Here is a 19,612-nt window from a genome sequence, read left to right as displayed (position 1 = left end):
ATTTTTTTTTTTTTTTCTTTTTTTTTTTTTTTCTTTTTTTTTTTTGTTTTTTTTTTTTTTTTTTTTTTTTTTTTTTTTTTTTTTTTTTTTTTTTTTGTTTTGTTTTTTTTTTTTTTTTTTTTTTTTTTTTTTTTTTTTTTTTTTTTTTCCAATTTCGATTTTCGAAATCGAGATCTCAAATGCAGCATCGTGCCATACCTATCCACCGTCCACACATAAATCAAATGCTAATGCCACAGTAACAAGTGGCATTCTCTAAGCTTGGGACTCTAAACTGTCGCGACGGAGCATCGAGAGGAGGGGGTGATAATCAACAAGGTGGCACCATCCGAGAATCTGACCAGAATCGACGGGATGCGCTGAGGGAAAATGCTACTCTCTCCGCGGATTGCCTACGGGTTAACTCTGACCCACAGACTTCTCTTGCTTGTCACTTTCACTTTGATAAACTTAATCGACCAGCCCGACTTTATTAGCCCCCTGCCGGTCAGTCTAAGCTTGCCCTGTAGGCCCCCGTCTAGTGTAGGTGACCCTTGGTCGTCTTGCGTTTTCCTTTTTGCGAATTCCGATCACGCGACAATGAATTACTATGCTCTCATTGAGATGACGTCTATTTCTTTTTTTCTTTTTTTTTTTTTTTTCATATCTTTCATTTTTATTTATTTTCTCGCGGCAAGGGACACTCGGGAAATAGGGGCCGTATTTCAATATAGAACCCGGATATCATCAGTTCCTGCACCGACTATTAAGATTTGAGGGTTTAAGGGATGTAGGTATTGTACATCGGAGCTACGTACATGAGGCTTTACTTTTTCCACTTCAATGTAAAAAGTGTGTTACATCAACAGATTTCTGTATCCCTGTATCTCTGTATTGTACATACTTTGGGACATGGATGTCCCGGGCATCGACAGGGTAGGCCTCGGTACTTGCTTTGCTTTACATCTTATCTCCTTTTCTTGCTTTTCTCTACTTTTTTTCTTTTTTTTTCTTCCTAAGTCACGGTAAACTAAAAACTAGTTCGGCCTCATTAAAGAATCAAGAGCGTTGTGGAGAACGACATCTGCTTTCACATGAACATGATGTAAAAACCACGCTACTCATGCAATATAGGACACAGACAAGATATAAGTTCGTCGAGATTGAATTGGAACTGCGTACATGCATTAGGCTCAGAAGGTAGGTACATATGTTGTAGTAGGAAAGACAACAACAGTGACAACCTATCGGGATGCTGGTTAAGGGTAAATGTTGGCTAGCAAAGAATGAGAGACATCTCAGATGATCATATCGAAGATCATCACATGCCCTGCTCGATACCCAGATACACTAATACATACCACACTCGGACGAAAGAAGATCCATCCATCCAGTCCAGTCGCTATCAATATGCACGTATTTTCAAGCTAACTCTAGCTCAACCGCGCAGTAAGTACTACATAACTGCCTAGGTACACGACCTTAGGTAGCTTTGAGACTTATGGAGGTGTCTTACTATATAGTATATGCATACAAGTGGGAAAGTTCGTTTGTGATGCCATTACTCAAGTAGGTACGCGATCTAGCAGCTCTAGGTCATGGGACTAGAAGTTAGACATATGTACCATCTTTCGGCTTGCATTATCAAACTGTTCAGAGATCATAATTTGTCACTAAGGAGATCTATTACTCACTCCGTCACGACGATGCAATCTGCATCACTTGGTTTTGCATATAGCTAACTACATCCCAAGAAAAGTTTCTCCGAAATTTAATAGCTGTAAACTCCAAAGGCAGCTGGACTCATCTATAATAACGAACGATATTTTACATCTAATATATCATCATACTGCATCGATATCGCAATCCAATACTAATACTAATACTAATATTAATATCAATATCAATATCAATACCTCGAGCTATATAATCCCATACGGAACTTAAGCTATATTAATTATATAATACTATCCATCGCCAGAATTATATCGTTTTACTTGCCAATATTCGCCTGCTAACTATTCAAATAATGCGAATGCTAACGCGCTCTCGCTATCTTTCTCATTTACGTACATGAACGTACGGTAGTTCATCTCATCTCGTCATAAAACTAAACGACCTTTCAGTCTCTCTTCTTGATCCGCTCGCTATCGCAAGATGCAGTCTAAATAGAATCGCCCCGACCACCCCCCATACGATATGCAACCCCAGCTCCTAACGAATCGATACCGCCTCACCGCCGTGGCTGGCTAGCACTCCATAGACCTTTCGACGTCTCAACCACTCTGTTAGCAGCGGCGCCAGGTCTTAAGCTCGCTGGCACATCCGATGTAGAGCTCATGCCGCCCATCTCTACATCGCCGTTCTGCGTACTAGAGTAGGCCGAATCGCCTTTCTCTGCATCGGCCTTTTCCAACGGAGGTGCGCCATGCTTCGGCTCCGCTGATCGGGTACCGTCCATCAGGTGAGCATGCGCTTGGCCCTCCCGTAGCTTGTTGATGGCCCGCACTGTGTCAATGGCTGCATGTAACGTCTTACGCGCATTGAAGTTCTTCTTCACCGTGGGGAGTAGGTTCTGGCCTCTATCGTCGCCGCTCAAACTGTAGTCGGCGACGAAAGGGTGAGATAGAGCCTCATGAGCCGTCATGCGCTTGTTAGGGTCAATGGTAAGACACTGACGGATGAATTCCTTTGCGTTATCGCTAACACCACGCCAATACTCTGCTGGCTGGAAGCTATAGTTGGCGTTTAAGATGGCCTGCATTTCTTCGAAGTCGCTGTCGCGGTCGAACGGCGTGTATCCGCACAGTAAGAAGTATGTGATAACACCCATGGCCCATATATCTACTGGTTTTCCATGGCCCGTCTTCTTGAAGATCTCGGGCGCCATGTACCCCGGGGTGCCGCAGGTCGTTGTCAAGACGTGGAATTGCTCCTCATCCATGATACGCGACAAACCGAAGTCCGCGATGAGAAGGTCGGCATTGTCCTCGGGCGTGCGGAAGAGTAGGTTCTCGGGTTTGAGATCTCGATGCACGATGCCGTGGTCGTGGAGGTAAGCAACGGCAGACAAGGTCGCGCGAATTAGGTCGGCAGCGTCGGATTCGTAGTATGATCCTTTACGGCAGATCCTATCAAACAGCTCTCCCCCGAGCGCCAAGTCGGTTACGAGATAGAGATTGTTCATCGTTTCGAAGTAGTCCACGAGGGTTAGGATATTTTGGTGGCCCATCGAGACCTTTTTGAGCACGGCAATCTCATTTCGAACCTGATGTGGCAGCGTATGCGATTAATCTTTATGCGCTATGGAGAGATTGTATAGAATTCAAAGTATACAGAGAAGAAATAAAATTAGGTACACACCATATGTTCGCGACCAGCCATCAGTCTCTTGTTGATAACCTTTGCGGCATAATAACGACCCGTGTCGATATGAACGCACTCTTTGACAACGGAATATGAGCCGGCACCTAGTGTCTTTCCTACTTTGTATCGGCATGGTTGTATTTGTGGATTTGGACGAGGTGAGCCGTTGCTCGGAACGGTGGCAGTGGTGGCCATTGTACGTTATGAGCGATATAGCGTATTAGAACAGGATTTGGCTGGTAAGCGGAACGGATTCGGTGGTCGCCGAATGTCGATCAAAGGGGATTTCGTCGAAGTAGGCAGTTCCAAAGATGGGTAACGACTTAGTCGCACATGCTTCGAATAGTTTATAACTAAACGAGCACACCTGTTATCATCAGTAAAGGGAAAAAAAAGGATAATTCGGCAAGTTGAAATTCGAGGGAATAAGCCAAAGGGGTTAACTACCTAACCTAACCTACCTCAGGTATACGAGAAGGCTCCGAACGAGAGATGGAATCGAATTAGCCTCGGGACGGATGCGCGCCGTCGATCCAATCGGGAGGGGCTAAGTGTAAATCCGCTGGGCTTCTAATAGTAGCGCACGTAGCAGTGGAACACTGACAGATGTCAACAAGTGTAAATATAAAGACCGTGAAGTTCCTTCGTAATAACTACAAAGGATTATCTCTTTGAATTTAAATCGTTAGTATTTGTTTAGTTGACAAATGTTACGTTTTGCGAAAAAATAAGAAAGCTGAGACGATTAAACGGAAATGTTCCTCGAACCGCTAAGATTCCGCTTATGTCCCACATATCTGCCCCTCATTCTAGGCGTTTTAGTCAGCCACAAAGACTAAGTGCGACAGTGGGGAGGGAAAGGGAAATAGGGGGAGCCTTTCACGTACATGCAATAGTACCTACCTGAATATTAGGTACATGTCTACCTAGGAGGTAGGTAACTTATCAATAAAAGGACTGTTCTTCCAATTTTTATATTCACTTAGGCTCTATAAAGATAATACGTACGGAATAATTCAAATACTATTGGAAGTTTACCTTAGGTTAGGTACCTACCTAGGTAGGTAGGTATACACCAAGGATTTACATAGTATATCGTCTAACACGTAGTTAGTTGTATCGGACTTAAAACAATACTCTGCGCTTCTAATAATAAGAGGTATTTTTTTCGGACCTATCCTTTTCTTACATACTACTCTTCTTCATTCATTTTTTTCTTGTTAGATTTCTTCGGAAGCAGGTGACAGGTACCTAAGGTAGTAGCAAGTAACTCCTACCTCCAAGTTGACTGGCTCACCGATGACACGTACGCAGGCAGGCTGCTATAGTCAAGCCGGCTAGCTATCAAAAGCCTGCTACTCAGGGCAAAGGTTGCCTAGTTGAGCATTTGATCGCTCTTTACTCGTCACCGCCTCTACCTTTTCGAAATGCCTTTTTAGAACTATGCAGTTTCTTCGATCTCAGTCTACTCTCACGAGCCGATTTCTCCCTAAACCATATTCGTCATTCGTCAGTCGACCTTCTGCGCATTTAAGAAAAGCGTGAGACATGGGTAAGAGGGGAATAACTCACAGGGCTTCGTATTTCTTAATCTTTTCACCACTAGTCGTTCCTGGGACACGCTCTCTATAAATCCTATGTAGTTCTTCTGTAAGCTTTAAGCGATTATCATCGGTGTTCGCAGATCTACTGCGTTGTGTCTGAGCTTGGATTGTGATAGAATCATTCCGCCTTGAATAGTACTTCGAAGAGCGTAATGCTGAACGGATTAATTTTGGTAAGCCCTTGGATAACTCATCGATAGACCACACTGTCGTGGCCTTGCTCTCGGTTCTATGAGAGTTAGACCAGCCTCGTCTCAAGAGCGCTATTTATCGGATATAGGTACCTACTCACTTGTTTACGTGTTGCCCTCCAGGTCCGCTTGACCTAGAGAAAGTTGTTTGACCCTTTGGTAAGCTACTCTCGGTAAACGAAGAATACCATTTTCGAGCTTCAGCCAATTCGGCTTGATCGAATGCGGCATCATACGGCTGGTGTTGTATAGTGCGCACAAGGCAGAAAGTTTTATTGAGGCGTCCAAAAGCAACTGGTAGGCTTAAATTGGCGCATATTCCACGTAGGGCGGCCATGAAGAGCAGACGGCTTATTTGATATCCAAGGTTGTCTTCGAGTAGTGTCTGATATCACTCAAATCATACCTAGCCTTAGGGCACGTCGAGTATGTACAATACAATACCTACAGGCGCTGAAACCTTAGTACGTGAATGTTCCGCTGGCGAATAGCGGGGGCCAGGGCCACGCTGCCTCTAATAGGTACCTACCTAAAGTACCTAATATATACCTCCTAAGGTGGTAGGTATCCTATAACTATTATATTGAAAATATTAAAAACCTGCCCGATGGAAATAGGTAGTTGAGCATGTTACAACTTCTATATGCTTATTGGTTTACGAGTAGTGAACTAAGTACCTAATATTTGCGCTTTGGATTTTTAACTGCTTGTATACTGGCGGAAGATTTAGGCCTGTTAGGTACTTAAAATCAAAGGTTTTTACAATTTACTTCCATTAAGAGAAAAATGTAAAAATCAAAACCATACGCCTTAGATAAAAGATGATTTTAGGATCTATAGAGGATGGTCCCTATATTTAGGCCAGAGTTCTCCGCATATCAATATAGCTGACTAGGCATTTACTCCTTTTGAATGCTCACCTATGGTAAAGCAGGAGGGAGATCAAAAGATATATATAAGAAGGACACGATTCTGTGAAGTATATTATGACATTGGTGGTAAACCCTCGGCCACACTTCCTAACTGTTGTAATGCAGTTAATCGAAATCGGCGAAAAGAGGAGACAGGACTTGCGTCATAGATAAACGGACGCAATGTTATCTCTCGCCCTTAGCCTCCCGCGGGTGAGTTATTCATTTGTCGCATGCTAGAAAGGGAAAAGAAATGATGAAACTTTATGAAGCATTCTAAATATTGGAAAATACTTTAAAATGCGTAAAAATATCACCTATTTGGAAGTACTTTGGATCGTGTTAATGGAACAATGTTTGGATTTCTTGTGGCAGATACGTAGGTACCTAGGTACCTTGCACTAAACTAGCATAATTATTTTCTTCAGAGCCGTAAAGTCAAGGAATTCTAGTGGGGTTAATTCGGTGCACAGATTACGATTAGCGTCAAGTTTAGGTAACCAATAGCATCAAACAGAATTAATGCGTCAACCAAAGTTTTGTTAGAAACAATTCCTTGTTGGAAAATTTCCTGTCCTTTCATTATCAGAACTGGCCCAGCCTTGTCTGTTTGCAAAGCTTCAAACGCAAGCGCATCTCTTCCAGCTTGTTACCCAACCCATTGATTCTCTCTGGCTTACTTAGCCCCCCTCTTAGCATTCTCTGATAGTTTTGTTTCGCCTCATTATAGGCTTTCAATTGGTTGTTGTTGCGTTATTATCGCACTCAATTCTTGACTTGACAATTCAACACTTTGACAATACCTACTACCTAGAACCTAGGTAACTTGAAGATCGGGACTCACTGCGACATCACAGAACACCACAGAATCTACACGTCAAATACACACTCAATACAAACAAATCCTCATAGGCTTAAGTAGACAAGACAGACCCTGGGTGTTGTTTTCTTTGCGCCCGTTCCATGTGTAGCACTGCATTTTCTCCATCAACGGACCTTGCATACTTGTTACATACCCGAATTCCGCATTCACCCCTCCAAATCATATCCCCATCTCATCATCGTTGCCTGTCTCACCTGTCATCCAGCTCTCTTACCAGCAGGATTTTAAGCTACCTATTAATCCAGCTATCGTGATATCCACCAACATTGGTAGCCTAGGTACTTACAATATCGCATAGACCAGCACTCGGACAACCTTGCCAGCTGCTTCTCATTATCTCCATTCCCTTCCCGGATTCGCGTCCCGGAGTCTCTTGAATCTATCCAGCCGACTCTGGCTGCAGTCAAGCCCAGCTGCAAAGGCCTTCCAACCAAGGCGCCATACATTAGTTCCCAGGAAGCAACATTTTCTAGACTGTCTTTGTCCTATTATTCTACCTGAATGACCGAGAAGGCCCCCGAACATTTGGCAACTGCCGATCTCACTCCAGTATCTCCGGCGCCTCTTCACCCATCTTCTCCCGTAGTAGTACCAAGCCTGCAAGATCAGGCTGACACACTCTGCACCATGTCACTTTCCAGCGGCGCTCTGGACCCCTCCATCTCCGTAGCCGCTGTGGGACGAGCTGAGGCAACAGACCAGAACACCCTACCTGCTAGTGCCAGTCAAAATTATGATAATAGTTCGGAAACTGCAACTTCACGTCGGGACAGTCTTGCTGACGAGATTGACGGCACTGGGAAACAGCCTGGGGGGGCAGAATTGCTAAATGAAAGATACGCACATCGCCCTAGCCCTAGTCAGCAGAATGATATTGAACATCAGCAAGAAGATATGTCCAATATGATTGAGTCCAGTATTAGTTCTGTTACATCTGATTCCTTGACAAATGGTTCTGAAGTCGGTGCTTCTTCATATGACCTATCTTCCCCAAGCCGCGCCCAGTCCGTGCATCAGTCTGTGCATCAGTCTGCCACAAACCCGAGCCCATCAGGAGCCCAAGAGCCGCAAAAGCCACAAGACCAGGCTGTAATTAACTTGTCGACCAAGGACCCCGATGTACCTCAGCCACCTTCAGCAGCGCCCGCTGAGGAAGACCGCCCATCAAATGCTGCCAATGATCGGCTTGACATCCAAAACCTTGTCGATAAGATTATAGGAAACGCGTCGGTGGGTGATGCCAGTCAAACAGCTGCTCCACAGAGTTCTGCAAACATTCCTGCTCCCCCGCAAGCAGTATCATTGCCACCTAGACCCCCAATGCCGCAGCTGCCTGCCCAGCCATATGTCCACCCTGACGATAGTCTCAATTACCAATCGGGACTATCCTATCATAATGCCAATACCCTTTCTAGCCTTTCACCACCACCTGGTGCCTATTCTGCTAGGGCTCCCGGAACGGCCTTAGAGTCCCATAATAACCTTCCACCCTCTCCAGCCTCAGCTCTGAATGCATTGTCATCTTACTTGTTCCCGGTGTCCCAATTTAACCATCCTAGTGCCGTCTCTACAGGCCCTCCGTCGCAAGCCTCCGACCAACACCAACGATGGGAAAGCTTTCTACAGGAAGAACGCCGCTACGTGTCGGAGGCCAAATGGGACCGTTTTCCTGAGGGTTCTAGATTATTCATTGGCATGTTTCACCGACCTTAATATAATCTTGTTTGTTTCTAACATTTGTTTAGGAAACTTGTCTAGTGACCGGGTCTCCAAAAAGGAAGTTTTCGACATATTCTGCAAATACGGACGCCTGGCGCAAATCTCGCTTAAACAGGCCTACGGTTTTGTACAGTATCACACCCTGGCGGAAGGTCAGGCTGCGATGGATCATTTACAGGGGATAGAAGTAAAGGGACGTAAAATTCGTGAGTTGCCTGCCTTGCCAAGATGTAACGACGTATTGGGGTGCTAACGCATTTATAGATCTTGAATTCTCTCGAAGTCAAAAGAAAGATGGGGACGGAGAAAAGCGAGGAACTAAAATAAAGAAAGAAAACGAGCGCCACGACAGTGGACGCGGACGACGTGATGATTATCGCCCAAGTCGACAGCTTTCTCCTAGGATAGGAAGTCATCGACAGCAGAGTTCCTTTGACAGTAGCCGTGGTTATTATGATGATTATAACGCTCGTGCCCGCTCGCGATCCCCGGGTCACGGAAGACGCGACTCGAATCATTACCGTCGCCGAAGTCCCAGCCCCTATCACCGACATCCATCCGAGGTAGAGCTCGATATCCCCCGTAGATATGGTGGCGACATTCCAGATGTGCAGTTTCTATTACTCCAGGGGGTCGAAAGAAATTTCGTAAGCTGGGCCGAGCGAGCCTTTCTCAACCAAGGCTTGAGGGTGCAGGTCATGTTCCTCCACCCTCATTTCCCCCGTGAAGCTGTGATCCAGCGTCAAGTGATGGAAGGCGTCCATGCGGTCGTCGAACTGGATTTTCGAGCACAGCAAACAGGGCTCATCTCTCTACAAGTATTCAATCGTGGACGTGACAATGTCCAATACGATCAATACCAGGACCTCGACCCTAATATTGCCGCGCAGCTAGTCAGCCGTGCCAAATCCCAAGTTCAGTCGCACAATCCTTACAGTGCTCAATACCCGCCTGCCCAATATGCTCAGGCCCCGCACCCGCAGCCTTCTTACATACCCCCTCCATATGCTGCTCAGCCCTATCCTACCGCCGGTGCTCCCACTGGTAACCCAAGTGGCCCTCTAGATAACGCTACACTGCAGAAGATCCTGGGATCTCTCCACAACCAACAAGGTGTTCCACAGAGCCACCACCCGGCCGGAGGTGCGCCCGTGGACGTAAATTCGGTGCTCGCTAGTTTAGGAGGAGACCGTCACATTTGTGCTGCCGGCCCTAGCCAGCCTCACAACTTAGGTTACCCACCTGTGCCGCCGAGCGGGGCTCCTGGTGGTGATTCTTCGCAGCATGTACAAAACATCATGGCACAGCTGGCGAGATACCGACAGTGAACTAATTACTCTCATGTATATAACCTACAATATGTCACCTGGCGAATCCTCCCGTCGCGTCTTACCATTCTGTCTATAGCAGGCGCTTGCATGAGACTTTGGGACTCAAGGATTAACGCTCTGTCCATATAGAAAGCACGATGGCTACCGCTAATGATATGAAATTAAGGCTATAGTGGCGACTTTTGGCCGAATTGGGCTGACCGCCGTATATTATACAATGCTTTTTAGTGAGCCTAGGCTTTTCTGACCTTTTACCTTTTTGACAAGTTCCGTTTCGTGATATAAGTGAATACACATAGCTTGATGCATACTTGAAGCGTAATACAGTAGATGGGTCGGTCAAAGTTGGACATGTCCATGGACTGAACACTACAGATGCAATATTGTTTAGGCCCTCCCGTCTAAACTAACCAGCGCATCTCTTATTTTCTCCGCAGCTTCCTTTCGCGCCGACTCCCCCGAACTAGTATCACCAGACTTCTCCGAGGCTGCCCCTTCGGGAGCAGTCTTACGCAGCCAATCGGCCAGCTGGCTCCTCAGCTCGTCGACCGGCTTCCCCAGGACATCGATACCCCGCTCTTCGCACGCGAGCACGACCTCCTCATCCACAATACCCTCGACGCCCCCGCCCGCGCGGATCATGGCATCGTCGGCCGCGATCTGGTCCACCGCGCGCCGCGCCAGCGCCGCCGAGAACGGGCTGTCGATGCCGACCTTGTCCCACAGCGAGTACGTCAGGCCCAGGGCGCGACAGATGTGCCCGCTGGCGGCCGGATCGTCGCCGCGCACGGGGGCGGGCCGGTACCGCAGGCCCCGGAAGCTGGCGGCGCGGCGGGCCTCGGAGCCGCGGCGCAGCGCGTCGGCCTGCTTGGGGATGCGGCAGGTCAGCGGGGTCAGGCGCGGGAACAGCAGCACGACGAGCGGCGTGAGCTCGCCGCAGACGAGCAGCAGGACGCCGAAGGTGGGCAGGCACGCGAGGTCGTGGCGCACGCGGCGGCGGAGGAGGACGTCCGAGCGGGTCAACGTCGTCGTCGCGCTAGAGATCGGGGGCCGCGGGACGGAGGCCGTGGGGGATTGCGCGAGGAGCTTACGGTTGGTGAAGATGGCGCGGACGCCGGTCTTGTAGAACGTCGTGTACGCCTTGCCCAGGTTGTAGAAGTACCTGAAGACCGAGGACGAGGGGTCGCGGGTCGGAAGGTCGAGAGGCGGGGGGCGTGTCGAGGCTGGGGGGTTGAGGATCGTCGACGCTGGTAAGGGCGACGTCAAGTGCTCCGAGGAGACGACTTCGGAAATCGACTTGGGCGCTTCCTTGGCTTGCGACGCCGTAGATGAGGCTCGGCGCGGCGGACTAACTCTGGATATGGTCTGCCACTGCTTCGAGGCGGGGCTCGCGGCGACGAGGGACGCAATGGTGTAGGACCCATTGGTTTTGAGGAATGGGGAGTGAACGCGCGCGATGCGCAGACCGGCGTTGAGGGGCATCGAAGGGGGGGTGAGGTGTGCTTTGTGATTTCGCCCTCAGAACCGCGGGGAGTATTAAAAAAGAGAGAGAGAGAAAAGAAAAGAGCTGGAAATTATTGGTTGATGACTCGAGCTTTGAGCTTTGGTATTTTCGTAGTTACCTTACAGGTAGGTAAATAGTAGGTACTTCGTACCTACGGTACTACGTCAGCAGCAGAAATGAGAGCCTATAAATTAGTGGATACCTTTTTTACCTAGCAGCCTAGTCGAAGCTTAAATGCGGGTTATCGATAAGACTTATAAGACTTGTACCCTTTAATACAGACTCAATTATTTGTTCTCCTCTGCTTCATTTCTATTTTAGTTACAGGTACCTACTTGATAACAAAAGTGCATATATGGTATTGTTAATAAGATATATTCCATTTAGATGTCAATGAGAAGACGGCTTTCCGTCATAGCCTAATAACTCTTGCCATAGATACCTCCTATATTATCATATGTTACATTGTGAGCGTTATCAATTATGTGATGTGACAGGTCTGTCTGGCTACAACCATGCTCCTGTGGCTTGCTCAACCCTGAGATCTAATTTCCATTAACCGCGCACACGCGTGAATTCTTCTATTTCTATCACTTGATTTCAATCATTGAATCCAATCGAAGTTATGGTTGAAAACTAATAAGATGGATCCCTTCTCTTTGCTTTCTCTCTTCCCGGGTATCAACCTTTCCCCAGTTTCTCTCCCAGACGCTGATGAGACGGAGCTGTTTGAACCAACACTTGGTGGCTTCAGCGAAGAATGGACAACGCAGGGTCTATTTAGGAACACGGTTTCAATCACGATCAATGAACGCCATGATATAGCCCGCGATTCCAAAAGGGGTTTCTCCACGCTGGCCTCAGAGTTGTGGGATCCTAATCCGGAATCATATTACCGACTTGAAGGCTATGATTTCCTTGATCCGAACGAATTCATAGCTTCTAGTCCGGGTAGACGGAAATCTAGACTCCATTTCGGAGCTTTTCAAGAATTTGTGGAGGATCCTGATAGAAAATGGGCTCGCATGGTCAGGGCTATACATTGTGCAGCTGTTGGGGAGGGGGATTTGAAAGGTTAGCGACAGTGATTTATGAAAGTCGCATTAAGCTAACTCCCTCAAGTTTCTATCTCATGTGCTACCATTACGTCCCCTTCAGTTCGTAGGTATTTTGCACGGAATCACGAGCGCTCTCATGACCCTACGAGACGGTTCGCACTAGAACTCAGAAAGCTTGACGAATTATACCGCAACCTGAGAATGGGGGAAAACGTGAAGCCTCTAGTTCTCTTGCAATGCCAACATGCTACCCTTAACATATTTGCCAACTTTTTAGAATTGATGGCAATGACTTACACGAAAAGTCGGAGTCGAGACTACGATGCTCGCTTGTCCGGGCTTAGACGCTGGCAACTGGAAGCAATAATGAACGACTCCCAGCTTTATCGGGAAATTTCGGATTCCGGTAACGAATTGATAGCTACGATAGAGTCGCTGCTTGACCTAGTTGTGGGAATAACAGAAAAGCATGACAATTGTTCCCAGCAGCAAGCTAAGCTCATAGTCCTTGACAAGGCCCTTCGCGGTTGTTGCAAAGACATCAAGCTACGGCTCTCAAGGCTTTCTGACGGCTTAGAGCAGAGCCTCAAATTTCTCAGCATAACCCGGGAGCTAAATCAATCCGGCAATGTTCAGAATTTGACCCTCTTGGCCACTATTTTCTTGCCCCTCTCACTCGCCGCCGGTGTACTCAGCATGCAGTCACGATTCAAAAATCTGGGAAGTCTGATATATGACTTCTTTGGCGTCGTAGTTCTCCTTGTGGCCATCGTAATTCTCTTGCTCGGTATCATGTTTGTCTTGACCAATATAAGGGAGCTCGAAAGCAAGGTATTGAAGTACAAAGCTTACAGACAGTTCGAGAGACGGGTTGTCCTAGGCATATTCGGCCTTATGCTGATCCTGTTTGGGGCCGTTGTCTTGACCTCCTTCATTATTGGAATGTTTAAGGATATCGTGCTTGGAGCTACCATCCTTGGTTACGGAGTGATCGTGTTGGTCTTCGGGCCAGTAGTTATCTGGATCATTGCCCCAAGTATAGAACAAAGCATTCGAAGGTTGAAGGAGATATATGTGGGCTTATTTCATGTCATCGGTGAATGGATCAGCGATAAAAAGAAGGGTAAAGAAAAAGATGTGGAGAGGAATCCCGGGGCGCGTCAAGGGGAGGCGAAGCCAAAAACTAGACTTGATCACGGCAACCAAGCTACTGAGCTCCAAGTACGAGATGCCTAGGAGATAGGCAATATTACAACTGCTTCGGAAGAAATTCATACTAATGCGGTGGGGAAGTAAACTAGTTGGTAGCGAACAAATGTGCCCCCTAGTTGCCTTAACTTGAGGTAAGAGGCCAAACTTGCCTGTCGTATCCAAACCACGATAGTCTCCCGAAAAAATGGAAAACAGCCAATACTTGCGGCTATTATTACTTCATAGAGCCCCTTGCATAGGGTAGTGAAACTTCTGTGGAATGCGAGTATGCATCGTCAGTTCCACAGGTTCGAAATCGGAAGCTATGCATTGCTTCCCCGTGCGGCTCCTCGCATGACGGTAACTCTGATGGGGACCTCTTCGCCTTACGCCGTAAGCTACGTCTCAAAGACAATAATTGTATCTTAGGTTAGGCACCTAGGTACCTAGATCATGTCTTAAACGACTTTATATTCTCAGTACAATGACTTGACTTTTACTATCCAAAACAATCATTATAATATCATGTAGAGCTAGCTGCTAACCCCGAATCTAACGACACCCGCCATTGTTTATACCTACTACTTTACACAACGGCCTGATCGAAAGACAACCTATCGTATATAATTCCAACTTAATAGAAAAACACAGTGTAGCCTCAATGTGAACGTCTGGATGGCTGCATATACGTGTGGTCATGTTGCATTATTAAGTGGAATAAGCTCCGGGAGTTGTCATTGAATATCATACCCATCTTTATATATGCCTAATTTGATAGCCTACATATGAAATTCTAAGCGGTATTACAAACTCAGAGTCCTGGGATATAATTAAAGATTTGATTGGACAGTGTAGCGGGATGGATTACAATGTGCTAATACTGACCCTTCGATCATGCAAATATCACCATATGTCATTCGCCCGGAAACAGTTGGGTGCCCAAATTTAGACTGACTATTACTACTTACCCACGTGCTTAGTGACCTGTGTAAGCCAGATAACAGAGACACTCTCTTTGACTCCTATATAAAGAGCATTACCCGCTGCGCTGGGGTATATTTTTTCAGAAGTCAAGTATGAATCGTTCTATGCACTCTTTTCTATTTCGTTTGATCTCATAGGGGTGTCAAAACATGTAGTTTCTTACCATAATTCATGTAGGCTCAAATCTTGGCATTGGTTTTGTCAACGAAGCCAATGACTATTGATGCCCATATGGGTTCCTTGCTCGGGCCCTTGCACTCCGACAGTAGCCCCGGGTGCCGATGAGACCCACGCGGTAATCCGGCCATATGCCTTAGACCCCGGGGGACTCACGGGCAAAACATTGTTCTACTCGATAGGAAGCGTCGGGTCTACGATACATATGGGAAAGAGGTGGGGGTCACTCAATTGTTTGCTCCAGAGACTACTGATTTCTTCATCGCCAGTCCTACCTATCAGGTATTATCACAAAATGCACGTCGACAATTTTCTCAACCGGTAAACTACAGCAGCGGCAGTTGACGGGGCATCGTATTGGACTAGGCATGAGGTGTAACATAGGAGTTTATGGCCGAACATTGGGCCTCTTTTAGGCACCTCCGATATGCGTACAGGAGAGGGACTATGACTTCAAGCTCCGAATCGAAAGGAATATTTCATGCGACCTTCCGAGAATTCTCGTTAACTCTGGATTAAGATTGGGTGGAAACGTTGATTCGTTTCACCCAAGACTTGCTTACTACTACACAGTAAATCGTAACCTCTTTATACCAAAGCAAACAACACTACGATTTACCCCCATCTAGTTGACAGATGGTCCCTCTTGGAGTGATCAATGTACTTCGGGACGTGCACAGTAAGACGGTCGTTAAGCACATGCTCTCTATGGATTAGCAGATTGACTCATTCGTGGAAATCACATTTCTGTGAGAGGGGGAAATATTCTGTCGGTAATCGTAAACTTGCAGAAGACTTCGGTTTTGCACAGTAAATAGCTCTTCACGAGGGTTCACTTAAATCGGGAATATAAGACATGGATAATACGATAATACTGATTGGCTATATTGCACTTTGCAAACAGCAAGAAGGCATAGTAGCGGGAAAACATCATGTTTGCATAACTAAACTGAGGTAGCAGGCATATAGGGAGATTGAAGCTTCCAGCCCCCTTTTTTACCAGAAGGTTAGGTACCAATAGTATGGAGCATTAGGGGAAATTATTATTACTTCCTTACCAGGTAGGTTGAAAACTTAGATGATAGCTAGAAACAGAAGCAGAATTAAATACAGGTAAGTATAATGGGTTAGCTATTAGGAATATTCCAAAATTGATAATCAGTCGGAAAGCCAAAGGAAGTTTCTAGGGTTCCACTACACGTGTTCTACAATTGTAAGGCTTGATCACTACAGCAATGGCTCTGTCGTGAGACCAAAGTCGGTGTTATCGGATATTCGGCGATTAATAGGAACTCTTACGATAATGTAGAACGTGAATTGAATGGATAATGGCATTTCGATCGTGGGGGTCTTATACAAGTGGTCCATTTAGACTTGTGTCCGTAGCACCATATCAGGTACCTAAGGCAAGTACACCAACAATTCCTTGTAGAAAGCACTCGGATATATTGGATGGCTGAGGGCGATGTATAAGTTAGGTACCTGTATTCTAGAAATTCACAAGGTTACCATAGCAATTCAGCGATAATAATGAAACAGGAAATTGATAGTCATCGTCAGGGGATTTTGTGGATTATGATATGGGAGTATATCTTACAGAATGATAGGTAATTAACCACACATGAATTCCCAGATTATTCAGCCTTATTAGATACCTGCGCAGAGATTCCAAGTAGGTAATCATCTGAAGCTAGGTACCGTTGTACGGCAGCAGTTAATGTCCCGTAGCTGATTCAAGATGTACTATGAATGGCTTGATCTGATCTTATTCACCTTAGGCCCTGTTGGGAGCAGCGTACATTAGAGGAGAATCAGTTCTACGTACAATCAGATTATACCCGGCGAATACTAGTCCACATTGGCATTAAAGGATGATGAGTAAGGAGGGAAAGAAACAAATGGGTATTTGGAAACAATCATTTACCCGACTCACGGCGTGTATCATTGACAACATGGATAAGTCAAGGCGAGGGAAAAATATATATATATAAAGACATAAGAACGTCCACTTTCTTCCTAGAAACCCGGTTCTCAACCACATCTTCCTACTACCAAGTCTATTGTCTCGAATATAATCTATAAGAGGCCCTAAAACAGCGTATATAATGCTGTTATGATATTATATCTCCCACCTATTTATTCTATTTATTGTACGAAACTTACAAATTATTCGTCCCCTATCGCGCATAACAATGCCACTTCTGCGCTCTCATGCTACCTTCTCCCGTATCTAGCGATGGCATCTGAGTCAACTACGGGGGCGGTATTTGACGGGTAAGATTATCCCCAGCAAGCTCTTGATTTGAGGTTATCTACACAGGACACTGCTAATGAAGGTATCACCATACGTTGTTGTATAGAGATATATCGTTCGGGCCTAGTGGAGAGAAAAACACACATGCCACCTACGATACACGATCTCTTCCGAAGGATAGACTGGCGAAATTCTGCAGCTGTCCTGGTAGCACCATCATCGCTTCGGACCTTGACCCTCAGAATATTCAGGCGATTCACGCGGCACGTATCGACACAGAACTTGCGGCTATTCTCCCATTTCTTCCCCCAGCAAAGTGACAGCGTTCTGTTAGTTATCTAAGAAGAAATCATATTATACTTGATACCTACCTACCTATGTACCTATATTAAGTGAAGCAAAAAAATAAAAATCGATGCTGTCTACGCAAGTACCTGAAAACGGTAGCACCGTTTGTTATACGTTCACATCGGTAGTAAATATGTAGTGCTTACCGGAACTCGCTCCTTACATAGATCCAACCCGGTTTATTACCTAGTAGACTTATTCGATATACCTAGGTAAGTTTCATTTGAGAACGCTCTAATTATTTGCACTTCGGAAGTAGATAATGACAGACGATAATCGTACTTATTTGGGCGTATATGTGAAATTCACATAAAAGGTACCTGTTATTTGGACTTTGAACTTATTCGGGACTTCGGTTCAGGATATCGTATTCACCCAGCTCGTCCGGATTAAGGCTGTCTATGCGTAATATTCTAAGCATTTTAATTGGGTGCATTGTTGAGAATAAAATGTTTTATATTAGATGTAGCTCTATTGTTATAGGTTTAGGAAATCTTCTCACTTCACTTTTGCAGCTTTTTCGAAAATACGTGCCGTATACTGAATAGGAGGGTAGAAGCCTCCTGGGGGTAGATATCCTCTGTCCAAGACTATGCAATCTCCTGATCAGTAGGCAATAAATAGCTCGGGAAGATAACTAGCCGCCAGAAAAGGGAATCATGGTGTTGAGGTCGTGGATAGTGAGTGGTTACGATGATATTAAAGAGGGATTCTTATACTGCAATGAGGCCAAAAGAGCGTATATTATGAGGTGACCGGGACGATTTGAGATAGTATATGGCCAGTGATGATGACAGGAATTGTTTTTCTTAATCTGTGAGTGATCTTGAAGGGGGTAAGGGTTATAGCCTGAGATAGCTACAATACATGAGATCATACTGATCATGACTAAGATACTCCACACCTGTTCAATACCTTGTTTCGAACATTAAACCCTTTTTTTTTTTTTTTTTTTTTTTTTTTAGCTAGGCCAAAAGAGCTATAGGCCAAGCCGCTGATCGGTGGTTAAAAGAGCTATGTGTTTGGTAGCCGTTCGGCGGCCTCTCCCTAGCCACTTCACCCCTAACAGGTACTATGTAGGTGTACCCTACCCCTAATCCTGTAATTCTCTTCCCAGCCAATAAAGTTTCGCCACAATGTGGAACCCTTCGTAAATCGTAAAAACTTCGGGCATACAGTACCATTGATCGGGGCGGCGTTGGCGCTTTGCATATGCGGGTCGTTGCATATAGATTGCGACATGGCTCATGGGTAATTCCTAAGGACTTTAATTGGCCGGAACAGAAATAGTCGTATACCTACTAATAGGATAGATTCCTAGACCCCGAACTATTATAAAGGCAGCATGACCTCCATGAAGATTCTAACTTCGAAGGTTCTGATCGGAAGACTCTGATCAATATAATTACCACCACCGTCAACCTCAGGTTGTTCGTCTGAAGAGCATTAAAATGTGCCTCCCCTATCATGCTGTACCTAAAACATCATTGCTATTGACAACTTTTCAACCTTTCTAAACGAATATATGTCTATCAAACCTTATAGTTTTGATACACCATCCCCCTTCATCACATCTTCCTTTTCCATATCTACTACCATCACTGGACTGAGATATGATGGCTTCTTTTCCCTCTCGCTTCAAGCTTAAGCTGACATCACGTGATGACATCAAGAATACCTACCTAGGTGCCTGGGTATTTGTATCGGGACTCGGCGAACCTCGTCATCCGGATTCTGTCTCGAGATGAAGACCTACCTACCTAGGGTACCACCTCCATCCCTGGGTTCTCACCGACCATTCACGATGAGAATGTTCAAGAAGAGGGGTTGCTTGCGGTGATTCCGAAAACGAGGTGTGTTGCATTGCTGACGAAGACGAAAGTGAGGCGAGCTTGCATCGAAGTCATACGATTACTTTGGACGCGTCAGACCGATGATCGACTCCTCTTGGCAGCGACAGAAAAATGCAAAAAGTTTCGCTCCTTTTTCCGCAGATATGTGCTTTAGTTGGATGTCGGACACCAATTATTCCGCCACCTCGAATCTTGACTTGAGTCGCGCACTATCACTATCATTTTTACGGTTGCTAAACGTTTCTTCAACATTACGTAC

General features: G+C 45.7%; 7 protein-coding genes across 7 annotated transcripts; 4 read left to right on the top strand and 3 right to left on the bottom strand.

The window, feature by feature from the left end:
* Positions 1 to 279: 279 nt before the first annotated feature.
* F4812DRAFT_320391 (uncharacterized protein) lies at positions 280 to 1,011 on the top strand. The gene has a single exon (XM_047931444.1). The coding sequence runs from the start codon at positions 370 to 372 to the stop codon at positions 754 to 756; it is 387 nt and encodes a 128-aa protein (XP_047791462.1). The 5' UTR covers positions 280 to 369; the 3' UTR covers positions 757 to 1,011.
* An 820-nt stretch (positions 1,012 to 1,831) lies between these two features.
* F4812DRAFT_320448 (calcium/calmodulin-dependent protein kinase type I) lies at positions 1,832 to 4,079 on the bottom strand. The gene is made up of 3 exons (XM_047931445.1): positions 3,807 to 4,079; positions 3,343 to 3,712; positions 1,832 to 3,247 (listed from the first exon to the last, which is right to left on the bottom strand). The coding sequence occupies exons 2-3, from the start codon at positions 3,538 to 3,540 to the stop codon at positions 2,213 to 2,215; spliced, it is 1,233 nt and encodes a 410-aa protein (XP_047791461.1). The 5' UTR covers positions 3,541 to 3,712; positions 3,807 to 4,079; the 3' UTR covers positions 1,832 to 2,212.
* A 309-nt stretch (positions 4,080 to 4,388) lies between these two features.
* On the bottom strand, positions 4,389 to 5,595 carry F4812DRAFT_422168 (uncharacterized protein). Its single transcript, XM_047933630.1, has 3 exons — positions 5,242 to 5,595; positions 4,918 to 5,178; positions 4,389 to 4,834 (listed from the first exon to the last, which is right to left on the bottom strand). Exons 1-3 carry the CDS (start codon positions 5,475 to 5,477, stop codon positions 4,744 to 4,746), a joined length of 588 nt encoding a protein of 195 aa, XP_047791460.1. The 5' UTR covers positions 5,478 to 5,595; the 3' UTR covers positions 4,389 to 4,743.
* Positions 5,596 to 7,312: 1,717 nt separating this feature from the next.
* Positions 7,313 to 10,176, top strand: F4812DRAFT_320364 (uncharacterized protein). Its single transcript, XM_047931443.1, has 3 exons — positions 7,313 to 8,627; positions 8,680 to 8,859; positions 8,918 to 10,176. Exons 1-3 carry the CDS (start codon positions 7,436 to 7,438, stop codon positions 9,979 to 9,981), a joined length of 2,436 nt encoding a protein of 811 aa, XP_047791459.1. The 5' UTR covers positions 7,313 to 7,435; the 3' UTR covers positions 9,982 to 10,176.
* Positions 10,037 to 11,740, bottom strand: F4812DRAFT_470247 (uncharacterized protein). The gene has a single exon (XM_047938957.1). The coding sequence runs from the start codon at positions 11,464 to 11,466 to the stop codon at positions 10,372 to 10,374; it is 1,095 nt and encodes a 364-aa protein (XP_047791458.1). The 5' UTR covers positions 11,467 to 11,740; the 3' UTR covers positions 10,037 to 10,371.
* Positions 11,741 to 12,033: 293 nt separating this feature from the next.
* Positions 12,034 to 14,140, top strand: F4812DRAFT_422164 (uncharacterized protein). Its single transcript, XM_047933629.1, has 2 exons — positions 12,034 to 12,562; positions 12,611 to 14,140. The coding sequence occupies exons 1-2, from the start codon at positions 12,133 to 12,135 to the stop codon at positions 13,780 to 13,782; spliced, it is 1,602 nt and encodes a 533-aa protein (XP_047791457.1). The 5' UTR covers positions 12,034 to 12,132; the 3' UTR covers positions 13,783 to 14,140.
* A 2,994-nt stretch (positions 14,141 to 17,134) lies between these two features.
* On the top strand, positions 17,135 to 17,472 carry F4812DRAFT_457686 (uncharacterized protein; the record flags this gene model as incomplete). The annotated part of the gene is made up of 2 exons (XM_047937215.1): positions 17,135 to 17,172; positions 17,259 to 17,472. The coding sequence occupies 2 exons, from the start codon at positions 17,135 to 17,137 to the stop codon at positions 17,470 to 17,472; spliced, it is 252 nt and encodes an 83-aa protein (XP_047791456.1).
* Between the last annotated feature and the right edge of the window lie 2,140 nt (positions 17,473 to 19,612).

Source organism: Daldinia caldariorum (genome assembly GCF_022478825.1).
Source record: "Daldinia caldariorum strain CBS 122874 unplaced genomic scaffold F4812scaffold_5, whole genome shotgun sequence".
Classification (NCBI taxonomy): Eukaryota; Fungi; Ascomycota; class Sordariomycetes; order Xylariales; family Hypoxylaceae; genus Daldinia; species Daldinia caldariorum.
This window is presented reverse-complemented; position numbering and strand designations above follow the sequence as displayed.